Genomic DNA, 12,685 nt, shown 5'->3' on the forward strand with positions numbered 1-12,685 from the left:
CTATATCTTTTATTCCTATAAACCAGTATTCATCAGGTAGATATGTCTAAATTTATACAAAATAATGCATAGAACCATAGAAGTCAGTCACAACCACAGCTCGAAGAGAAAAATAAAGAGGTTCAAAGCCATACAACTAAAGAATGGAACATCAGAGCTACAGGAGATCTCCTGATTTACAGTGCAGGTATACACTAGCTTTTATCGTGCTTCCCTCTTAGAAGAAATGACTGGAAACACAAAAATGAGGTTCAGGTAAATAGAGAAGTAACATGATTTGCGTGGACATCAACCATCAGGGTCTGTATTCAGCAGGAGTAATGTGCCAAGAGTGTCTATTCTTGAAGGAATCTGGGTAGCCCTGGAAAAGACTGGGGCTGCTGGGATGGTGAGTGGCTGTGTAATCACAATCTTCTGACATGTTTAGGAATAGAATAAAAAACCCACTGGGAAACTGAGAAAACCTGCTGCTTTGGTTTGGTTTAGGGATAGGAATAAATGTGCTCTTTACCTCCATTTTCATTTTAAGGGTTTGTATGATTTTATGATTTTAATAATGAGAATTTCTAACTTTTCCTTTTGTCATATTTTCTTTGGATAAAAGATAAGAAGGAGGGCTAAAAGGTGAATGTTCTAGCACTCGCATTAATTACCTTTTGCTGTCAAATACATGGGACTTCCATGGAGAAAGACCAGGACCCTATTCCTCTGTTAGGTACATTGAAAACACATCTGTTCTACCTTCTGTTGGAACCTCTCAGGGTGCTGACTTCTCACTGCTATTCTATCATATGAGGAGAATAAATTTTACACCTACCTTATTCTTAGTATAAAGATAAGGCACCACTTTTTGGAATACCTTTGGCACTTGTTCCATTGTGTCATTATTAACAACGTGGAGCATACAGACTGGAAGTGTAGTATATACTTTGGGAACCAAAGTCATATCTTGAGGAACCAAAAATGTTTCTCTGTAATTACAAAAGCATGAACTTTCCCTTGACATGAATCATAAAGAAAGTTTGAAATTAGGTTTGATGCTAAGAAATAAAAACATAAGTTTAAAGTTGCAAATAACTTAAAAGCATGCATACTGTTTTCCTTTAAAATTCTTATTTATACACTATTTTGTCATGCAAATGCAAACCTTTTAAGAAATCCCATTTATAAGTAGTTTGTGACTCTTACCTAATAGGCTGTTGCTTCGAAATGAGTAAATTTATTTATATATGGAAAGCGTCTCAATTTATTTTATTATGTTTACCATACTCATAAAAAGATCTAACAACACTTCATAGTCTTCATATTTTGTTTAAAGAAACATGAATAAAAATTTCTATAATATCTCATTTATGCATAGCAGATATGGAAGAAATTTTAACTAACTTCTAAAAGCAACTTAAACGTTCATATTAATACTTTTACTACTATCATAAAGATTCATAAAGAAAGCTCTGTATATATGAATATTTCATGCCACTTAAGAGTGATATTACTTGCCAATATGATAGCCTCACCTGAACACTATAAACCAAGTATTTGGTGGCTGGTCTGCGTAAGTCACAGTGTAGTCAGCAAAAGCAGTCTTAGTTTCTTCATCTTGATAGCATGGATAAGATTCCATAGACTTGCACTTACTTTTAAACATTAGTCTAAAAATGTAAGAATAATTTAAGTACCAATGGCAAAACAACTTTTAAAATAAATTCTATTTACAAAAAGAAATAGGCAAAAAAACAGCATAAAATATCGTAGTACATTGTTGGCTAGATTGAGTCCTTCATCAAATGGGGGCTCGTGGTGCACGGCACCAAAGCAGGAGAGCCCATTCCAGATTAACCATGATGTCTATCAAAGGTGCCCAAAGTTATTTGAAGTTCTTAGTCAAGAGAGAACCTAATTCATGATCTAAGGAGTAACTGAAATTTATAGATGGGAAATCAGCACTAAAGTTCAACCTATAAGGGTGATGAAACTAGAAGCAGGCAAACTAGCAATAAAACTGGGTGGAAGCCACTGAAGGTCTGGGGTTGACTGGAGACTCAATACTACAATGGAGTTTAAAGTGAGTAATGGATTTGGAACAAAAGACTAAAAAATCCCCTGAAAATAGAGGCCACAAACAAGGGGAGAGTGCCAGAGTTTTCCTTCTACATGATTTCTGGTGCAAATGAGGTTTCTCCATGTTTGACCCCTGGAAGCCTGTGGCATATTCCAGAACACGATGGAAGTGATGAGAGAGATCCTCCAGGTCCTGTACCTCCCACTCTGCCAGGAACCGGACCCAGCCTCAGTAGCACCAGGAATCTCAGGTCTTTTATACAATGTGTTGGGTATTAGCTGGGACAGAAGCTATAATGGCCATAGGAATGGTTCTCTGTTAGAGGTCTAGACAGAGCTAGAGGTGCTCTTGGCTTCCAGAAGGTGGATGGCTCAACTGTACTGTCACGGGGAAGCAGAGCCATAGAGATCCTCACAGAGGATAGGATTCACATGCTCCATTTGATCACTGGTCTTTGGTGGTGGGAGGAAAATGACAGGTTTATATTCGGAAGGATTTTTAAAAGCTTTTCAAAATAATGACAAGAACAAAGACCAGGGCAATTATATATTCTGATTCTTCTGGGGCAGTCCTGGTTTAGGCTCATATCCCTGGCATAATTATTAATAGTGCTCCCTCGTTCCCTGTCAAAGTGTCCCAGTTTGGTTGATAAATAACCTGATCACCCTCACTAGGAAGTATGAGGTGATGGTCAGTCAATGCAGAGTACCCCTGTCAATCATATGGGGGCTGGCTGAGTCTAAGTGCAGGAGCTGGCTGAGCCAGTACAGGAACTGAGCAGGCCACATAGGGAACTGAGTGCAATCGTGGGTCCCACCACGATTCTAAGAGAAGGGTGCAATTTAAAGGCTTTCCAGACTGTCACTGTTTCCATCACACATTCTACTATTTTTCATATACCTCAGGAAATTCTAATGAGTATAGGACCATCAAAATCCTGATGTACCATGTGGAATATCTTAAATGACCCATAGAGAGATATCCCTGACATAATCAAAAGACTTAGTTTTAACTTTGCATCCGAGGACAGAGAGCAAGTTATATTGGAAAACTGAGCCTTGCCCAAAGTCAACTGTTGAAGTTGTGCCCCTACAGGTCTGAGAATGCAAGGCTAGGCTCAAGGACCTCAAAGTTACTCATGTACTACTACTAATAATAGCAATATTTGTAATAGCTAATGTTGTGTAATGGCTCAATCTGTAGCATTGTGCTAAATAATTTTCCAGGATTACCTAATTTTATCTTTTCAGCTTTATAAAGGAATGAAGTAGATATTATTATCCTTATATTACAGATGAAAAAAACTTAATTTTATGTTCAGAGAGGATAAGAAACTTACCCCAGGTCACACATCTGATAATTAGTAGAAGTGGGGTTAGCATTAGGTCTTATACTAAAAGATGTGCTTTTGACCGTGTAATTAATGCCTTCTAGGATGAGGAGGTAGCTTTGGATGCTCCTGACATTTAAGTTTAAAAATGGGTGAGACTTGTGAGTTTCATCCGTTCAATAGATTGGGGTGTACAACTCAAACTATTGAACGAGCATGGCCAATATCTGCATTGGATATTCGCTGAGTTTCTTTCTGGGAAATGCTCTTGGCTATGGTAGAAGGAACACATGGAGAGGAACGCCAGCTCCCTGAAGGAGTTATGCCTGTGTTTCAAATACACCTCCATAGTGAACTGACCTGAGTCCCTAATAGGGCAACACATGATTTTAGCACTCCATTTGCATGAAAATTAGGTGTAATTTCTGGGCCAGAAATCTTCCTCACAATGTTGAAGCAGTTTGGAAAAGGAGGTTCTTCGTGCTCTCTGTGTCTGTCCAAACAATTGGGGTCTTAGGCAGAAGAGTACCCGTTTTAGAAAAGAGGCTTCTGGAGCAAAAGTTTTATCAAGCTGAATTATCAGGTGGTAGCAGTATCCACAGGTCAGGACTTGGGTGAGGTGAGTGAGGTACTCACTCTCAGGGTTGGGAAAATACAAATTTGGATTTTTTCCAAATTAAAAATTTTGACATTTGGCTCATCATGAAATTTTTTTCATTAACTTTAAGTTTATATGTTTACATGCATAATTTTCTGTTTGTCTCTTGCTTATAGATATAAGTCCAATCGTTATTTCATTTTGACCTTGTATCCAGAAACTTTTCTTTAATTTTCTCATTAATTCTAATAAATTCATGTAGGTTTTCTGGCATTTTCTACATATATAACCATGTTGCCTGTAAACAGTAGTTTTATTTCTTCCCTTCAAACTCTAGTGACTTTTATTTTGCTTTATTGCCTTTTTGCCCTTCACAAAATTCCAGGACTATCTTGAATAGAAGTGTTTGGTCAGGTGTCTTTGTCTCATTCTCAAACTCAAGAAAAAGCTTTCAAAATTTCACCACTAATCATGTTTGTAGTAATTGCTTAAAAATAGATACCATAACATATTAAGGAAAGTCTTCTCTAATCCTAGTTTGCTAAAAAATTTTAAATTTTTGAATTTTTGTTAAATTTTTTCAAATGTTTTTTTCTGAACCTAGCCAGAGAACCGAGTGATTTGTGCCTTTTCCCTGTTAATGTGCCAAATTGATGAATTTCCTAATGTTAAACCACTATTACACGTCTTAGATTGGGAGAGCCACTTGGTTATAAGGTATTATTCTTTTAATATAATTCTGAGTTTGATTTGCTAATATTTTATTACATTTTTTCATCTAATTTCACGAGGGCATTTGGTTTGCAATTTCACTTTTTTTTTACTGTCCTTGTTGAGTTTTTTAAATCAAGGTTATGAGTTGGTAAATGTCTCCTCTTTTTTTCTGTTCTCTGGAATGTATAAGATTAATCTTATTTCTTAAATTCACTTGTGGATCCATTAGCATATTGCTAGCGAATGTATTATGTATCCTTGCCCTACCAGTGTTTCATCTAGATTATTACTTTTACCATTTCTGCAATAATGCTAGAACCTTAGAACTCTTTAAAGCTTATTACCCAACTTCTGCATTTTGCATTGCTAAGGTTAAGAATTTACTCGTACATATGGCTCTTAGTGTGATTGTCCTTTGAAAATAGTGTGTCTTATTTCTCTGGTTACTTTGAAGGTTTTTCTTTTGGCCTTTGGTTTTCAGCAATTTGACTACGATGAGTCTGGTTCTCTTCATGTCCTTCCTGCATGGAGTGTGCATGCGGAGTCTCTTGAAAATATGGGTTGATGTATTTTATCAGTTTTGGAAATTTATCAGCTATTATCTTTTTACATTCTGGGACTATAATGATACAAATATTAGACTTTCTAAGCATGTTCCCCATGTCCCTTAGCTCTTTCCTTATTTTCCACTATTTTTCTATTGACCTATCTCCCATTTCACTAATCTCTTCCTCTATTCTTCCTGATCTGCTGTTAACTAATTAAAAAGTTTTAAATGTCAGTTGTTAAAAATCTTATTTATGTAATTTCCATTTAACTGTGTTTTATTAATCTAGACTTTTAATTTATTTTCTCTTTCTTTAACCTTTATTTTCTTGGGCATTTCCATAATACTTACCTTTAGAGATTTGGACTGCTAGCTCCTACATCACCAAGTGGTCTGCTTCTTTTATATATATATATATGATTTTCTCTCAGTTTTTTCAGATTATCCTGCTTTGAACATGGTTTGTGGTTAAAATGCAGTTTTCCTAAGGCTCAATCTACTTCACACTTGTCCCTGTTTCTAGAATGTTGTCCTCCAGGGATTTCAGCTGACAACTTTCATTGTTTACTGGAATCCTCTCCCCTGGCAGGTACTAAACTCTAACTTTTATCTCTTTAGCACCAAAAGACTTCAAAAAAACTCTGTTTTGCTTCTCAGAGGTTTTATGCTTAGGGTATTAGATAAGTGCAATGAAGACAAACAAAAAGTAGGAAGTGTGGAAGTTCAGAAGCAATGGTATGTTTCTAGCTGCGATGATTAGGAAAAACTCAACAAATATAGTAGCATTTGAACTGGAACTTATAGTAAGATCATTACACTGCTTTACCTTAAGAAAGGTACATCATTAGGTCACTGTAAGAAACAATAAGAAAGGTTACAATAAGAAACATCATTACACTGCTTTACCTTAAGAGAGAAATCGCATACTGTTCTATATTTTGTTCCAGTACAGCCCAAACTTTCTGAAGAGTATCTGCAACACTGGTATTTTCCTTTGTGCCTAAAAATAACAATAAAAAATAGCAATATCAAGGCTGTAAGGTGCCTGAAAAATCATTTTGTTCTAAGCCCTCCATTTACAGGTGAGGGAGTTGAAACTCACCAGTAAGGTAATATCCAAAGTCTGAAGCTTTACTAGCAGTAAACCATGTTTAAAACATAAAGCTATGAACCTCTAGTCAAGAGCTCTGCTCACAATTATATACTGTTTCCCTTCATCTTTAGTTTAAAAATTATAAAATGCTCTTTGATCTAATTGAAGATACTCATCAAAGCATTTACAATGAGAGATCATTTATCACACCAAAAAAAACCTTATGAAAGCTCTTGTGTCAGAAAAAATAATCCATCCAATTTTTCTAAAAAACAATGGCTAATAGGATCTCACTGAAGCTTAATCTAAAGCATAATCCACGAATGGCTTAAGAGGTGATTTGGCAAGAAAAATGCAAATCCATAATAAGTGCCTCGAATTTAACATGTCAGAAACTGACTTTTTTTCTAATTATCCTAATTTCTTCACAGTACTTACTCATATCTGAAATCAGTATCTTAATATATTTACTTTCTGCTATATGCCTGTGACCACTACAACACAAGATTCATCAGAGCAGAAACCTTGTCAGTTTTACTGATTTCTTTCTATAAGGCCAGAATCTAGAACAGTTCTGTGCACACAAAAATTATTCAATAAATGTGTTGAGTGAAAGAATGCAAATGCTATTGAAATATTATTAAGCTGCTCATTTTTGTCTTTATAAAGAGAAAACAATCATTGTATGAATATAACTTTTACAGCATATATGGACAACATGTGTATGTTACCACATATTTAATTGGATGAATTTATAATTAGTTTTTTTCTGATAGAAAAAAATATAAAAATCAAGCGACAGCAATATTTTTCTACCACAAAACTATGCAATATAGTTTGTTTCTTTTTACACTTGTGTATCTATAGTTTTTACTGCTTAGATGAACATTTTGATATTTCTTATTAAATGTTTCAGAGATATGTTTACAACAAAATGTCTCAAAATACTCAAAGAATTCTATTGGAGGCAAGGCTTTTTCTCTAAAAGCGTTAACAAAAATTGCAGAATGAAAATAATTGAATATAATTTTTTTGCCTCTGCATGTATTATTTTGAGCTGTTAAAATAGACCTCACGAAAGTTTACTTCATATGCATAAATATATTTGATTTAATAAATATAATAATATACTTTAAAAGCATTTTATGCCTTCTAAATGTATGTCACCACAGGCATATGTGGAAGCTTCTTCATTAAATTCATTCATTCATTCACTCATTCATTCATTCGATTCTTTGAAAAATGGTCTAGAAATGTAAAAACTGTCTATGACTTAGCTGAAATTGACTGCTAAAGCATTCTGCTAGGCAAAGGGGATGGACGGAGAAAAAGGCCAGTTTCCTGTTTTTTAAAGAACGCATGATAGATTGGGAAAATACAGCTGATCATTCATTCATTCATTCATTCTTTCAGCCAGTATTTGTTGTGTGCTCAGTCTGTGCCAGGCATTGCACTATATTCCAGGAACAAAAAAGCATGGGTGTACTGACATGCATCCTGAACTCAAGGAAATTCAGTATTGATAGAATTAAAAAGAATTAGCTGAGCCGTAAAGTAGAATGACTCTAAAATGCTTTTTGTTAGCACGTAAACAAATATTCATCCTTATTTATGCAAGTTCATTTTATAAATGATTGAAAGAGTATACCTGGTGTTCTAGCTTTCATAAGTAATCTGACATACGTCCCTCTCCACATGGCTTGAATTTTAATTGCTGCTGCTACTTCCTCAGGAGAATACTCTTTGTCACTTATTGGCACATTACATTTAACATCTAAGCATTCCGCTGGAAAGAGAAAAACAAACTTTGGACTGAAAGTTATATCTAATCTCTACCCCAATTTTCACTGCCTTTAACTCTTAAAGCCCTCTAATGTATAAAGTGCCACAACGATAGATTTGTTGTTATATTTAACATTGCCTTCTGCAGGTGGTTCTTTTTTAGAATATAAACATTCTGGAGAAGGGAAACACTAAATATTGACACTTTAGTGAACTAGTGTTGATTCCTATGTGAAAGTAGCATGAAGGTTCTTTAAAATTGAAAGAAAATGTTAAAATGGTGGGAATAGAACATCGGAAGAGGAGGAAATGAGGGTTACTTAGATCAGAGAATCTTCCCTGAATTACTCCAGTGCTACTGTATATATAGTGATTGTCATGCTCTTTAAGGTCAGGAACAAATAAAACTGGGAAATTCTGGGCTGCCCTGGATGTATGTGGGACAGGGGACACACGTCAGATCTTTGGAACCTTTTGAGCTTCTCAGGACATAGCCTGAACTCTACAACTGTTAATATAGACCCATTCTACCTACTCCACAAAAATTTTGAGTATACTTTTCTCAAATTATTTAGCCCATATAAGGCTAGGAATTCCTTTGTCACATAAATATCTAAAATTAATCAGTACCTAAAGAAGCCTCTTCCAAAGAAGAATCAAGTAAGTCCAAGTCCAAAACCATAGCACGGAATGCAAATTTGAGGTTGGGAAGAGGTTTTGCTATTTGAGCTTTTTTCATTAAATGCCATAAAGAAATATGAAAAACCTGAAAAAGATAAAATGTACTAGTATATTTTTTAAATCAAGAAAATACCCTTACCTGGCCAGAGAGGCTCTAAAAAACTTGAGATACTCTAAAAATAAAAACTATGTATTTCTCAGATATACACACCATCTAGCAGAAGACTCTTTGCAGACTCCCTCATCTGGTAAAAGATGAAAATTATTTATCATTTGACTAATTTTAACTTAATAAGCTTTAATCACCACAACAATGTTTATAATGTACATTCAATTAAAATATAACATTAAATGGATTGAGGAGATATAGCGTAAGATAAAAAATAAGGTTCTTATGCCTAAGCAAGTTAAATACCAGATTTCTTTTATCCCAAGATGCCACCCATTATAAGACATACTATTAGTTCCTGTGCTTCAAGAAAGAAAATATGCCACTCAAAGTTTTTAATCACTTTCGTGTCACTTAGGAGTATTTAATTCCTATTGAAAAAGCTCTTTTAAATTTATTTAGGCATAACTTTTTCATCATGTATCACACTGAAACGTACATGAAAAAATAAACTACATAAATTGGTTAAGTATTCTGAAAACTTATTCATACTCAACTCCTACTCTTGTAAATCACTTTTTGTAAACACTAAACGTGTGTTTTGTTTGTTTGTTTGTTTTTTTAAACGTGTGTTTTTCTATGCAGTTTTGTCCTTTGTGTTGTCAGAGGCTTTGAAAATGCACCGTTGCCTAAAGAGTGTTCTCCTTTTCTTCCTGGGGTTTTTCTCAAGCCACCAACCCTCATTCAGGAAGTGCTGATGCTGAGTTGTTCTTGATCTCACCAAAGAGGACCACTGGAAGGTTTTTAGACCGCATCCAGAACACATATCCCTTCTTCCAAGTTTTTTTTTCATGGCTTTTATCCTGAAATGCTGATGGATTCCATATATCCAGTCATACCACTGGGAATAGCAACCAGCCACTGCACATTTCTGCTTGCTTACTTGTAGCTATTTACATGTTCAAAGGGAGTAAAGTGCTTGGTGAATTAGGTAGGGCTCCTGGGGCACCATTTGTGGTGACTTTCAGCCAGTCATACCTCTCCCTCTCTCTCTTTTCCTGAGCCATGGGGGAGTCATTCTGGTGTGAGGAGAACCCCTTTCCCTTCACATTTCTTCGAGAGGCTCTACCATGCCATTTAATTCTCTTCCCCTAAGGATTAGGCTTTTGTCAAACATATTTCTTTTGAAACGGAGACGATATGAATTCTTACGAACAAGTCCATGTCCATGTGTGTGCAGAGAATTCTGGAGGTCACCTGGCCAGCAATGATTGTAAGGAACCACCAATGATAAGACACTCTGATTTCATTCTGATATTAAAGGGGAAAAGCAATGTTCGTCTTAGAATTGGTGAAATACAGTGCTCTGCAAAGGCATATGACTATTGCATTTCCTGCTTAGTCTACGTTTTCTGACAACTCCTCACCTCTCTTCATATGTATAGAAACAGGGACCTAGTCCCACAGTCTGTATCTGTACCTGCCCCATCAGCTAGCAATGGTGGACAAGCCTGCGAGCAAGCATCTAACCCACGCTGAGCAAATCTTTGTCACTTCGGCCAATATTTTTGTTTTTAATTTTTATTGGCGTATAGTTGACTTACAATGTTGTGTTAGTTTCAGGTGTACAGCAAAGTGAATCAGTTATACATATACACATGGCCACTCTGTTTTAGATTCTTTTCCCATATAAGTCATTACAGAGTATCGAGTTCCCTGTGCTTTGGCCAGTAATTTGACACCAGGATCAAGATATTCTAAACTGGCCTTGTATGAGAAAGCAATATAAAATTCAGGAGCCGTGTTTTCCATGATGTGAACTTAAGAGGAGAGAAAACATGTTTATAAAGAGAAAAAAGGGAGAAGACAAGTTCTGAGGGCCTTCTTTTCCCTCTTCAAAGTTCCTCACTGAGTCATTCCTGTTCTTATGTGTCCAGAAGATGTCCCTGTATTGTTATAACAAATCAGCACATCCAGCTCCTCGTTGTGGCTTAAATAAGCTAGATGTGTCCTCGTGACATGCCTAATAAAATGCCCTAAATAGTTCAACACCTAAGGTAAAATTTTCTTGAAAAAATCATGATAATATTAATCCTCATACTCTCTGTTACAAATTAGTGTTCAGAGTCTTTGGTGATACTGACATTTGGTAGTGCTTGAGTCTGGTCTACACGTGAATATGGGTGACAACAGTGAACTCAGAACCGTGGGCAGTAAGTGGCCAGTACTCTTAATCCTTCATTAAGACACATGCATGCTAGAGAGTGGGGAATAAATCTTACAGAGATTCATGGACTTACCACATCGGTGGAGATTTTAGGAGTCCAGAAGGCTAGGCATGCTGGGACATCCTCTCTAAGGTAAAGGCTAAGACATAACTAAGAAAGAGGCCAGTGCTTGCTGGTCCTCTCTGCATTTGGGCAGTAGAATATTCTGCTTTGGGGAGTATTATTTCAGTGCATTCATTGAGTGACTCTGAAGACCATCAGCTTTGAGTGGGATCCAATGCAAGAGCGGCATCTGCAGGAAACTTGAGCATCCCAAGAAAGAAAGATCACCTGGTCCAATTCTGTTGTAAACATGCCACTGAAACACCTCCCAGCAGATGCACAAATGTTATTTACTACTGAGAGAGTCCTTATCTATGGGATCTTTATAGTATGATGCACCTCATCGGTCTAGAATTGTTTACAGTAGACAAATTTGGAATCGATTTATGGAGCATGGCTCTCTGGAAAATGTCACGTAACTGTGTAATATACAAGTATAAAATGGAGACGTTTCATTACCAAAATAGCTCCCTTTTGTGTAAGTGATACATGCACAAAGACCCCTTACATATTAGATCTGGGCTAGCATCAAAAGGCCTATACAAAAGTAATCTTCATAGCAGAGATGGTGACGACGAATGGGCCCAACAGTATGGGCTCTCTTTCACCCAGGCTTAGCTGTCTCAACTGTCGGTCGCAAAAACTGACTCATTATTTAATATGGTATCATCCTCCGGGGTGTACAGTCAGTTACTTCATGACAAGTTGCTATCAGTGGACTTCTGTCAAGGAGGGGTGGGCGGTGATTCATCCTTACTAGAATTGAGACTTACCTAAAATATGAGTTTGTTTTCCCTGTATTTGGTGCCTCTGCCAGCATTGTTATCTTAGGGGTTACAGAGACATGGATCCAGCCTAACATTCCCCTTGGACCAAGGATCAAGTAATACAGTGAACATTTAATCACTGGGGAATGTTTGAGACTCACTGGTCCTAACATATACCACAGAAAGGATTGATAAAATTCCTGGCAGATTGGAAAGGCATATAAAAGGCTCAGCTAAGAAGCCAGCCTGGTGATGACATCCTGCAAAACTGAGGCAGTATCCTCCAGAATACAGAGTATTTGTATAAAACCAAAGATCAATACACAGTACTATGACTGTAATAGCTATAATATACTGGCCTGAGGTTCAAAAATTAGAAGTAGGAGTGGCCTCTCTCACCATCATTTCCAGTGATCCACTTTCAATAGTTAGTGTTCTCTGTCCCCACAACAGGGAGTTTCTGTACTGGAGGACCTAATTCCTGGGGGTGGATAGCAGGAAATATTTTCACCAGGGAACACAGTATGATTTACAATAAACCTAAACTCTGATATATTCCTAGTTGCTTTGAGATCCTCATCCTGGTGGACAAGCAGGAAAAAAGAAACTAATATAATGGAGTGGTGGGAGAATTCATCCTCATTGTCATGAGGGGCTAGGTTTCTGCTACAT

General features: G+C 36.5%; 1 protein-coding gene across 1 annotated transcript in view; it reads right to left on the reverse strand.

The window, feature by feature from the left end:
* The window catches only part of ADGB (androglobin), a gene marked incomplete at its 5' end in the record, with an annotated part of 169,910 nt that overhangs the window by 46,128 nt on the left and 111,097 nt on the right, over positions 1-12,685 (reverse strand). Inside the window, 5 exons of the mRNA XM_082855604.1 lie at positions 818-971; positions 1,518-1,652; positions 6,158-6,251; positions 7,993-8,130; positions 8,757-8,892. Of these exons, the coding sequence (XP_082711730.1) occupies positions 818-971; positions 1,518-1,652; positions 6,158-6,251; positions 7,993-8,130; positions 8,757-8,892 (657 nt within the window). The remainder of the gene's footprint in view (positions 1-817; positions 972-1,517; positions 1,653-6,157; positions 6,252-7,992; positions 8,131-8,756; positions 8,893-12,685) is intronic.

Source organism: Leucopleurus acutus (genome assembly GCF_964270905.1).
Source record: "Leucopleurus acutus genome assembly, chromosome: 15".
NCBI lineage: Eukaryota > Metazoa > Chordata > Mammalia > Artiodactyla > Delphinidae > Leucopleurus > Leucopleurus acutus.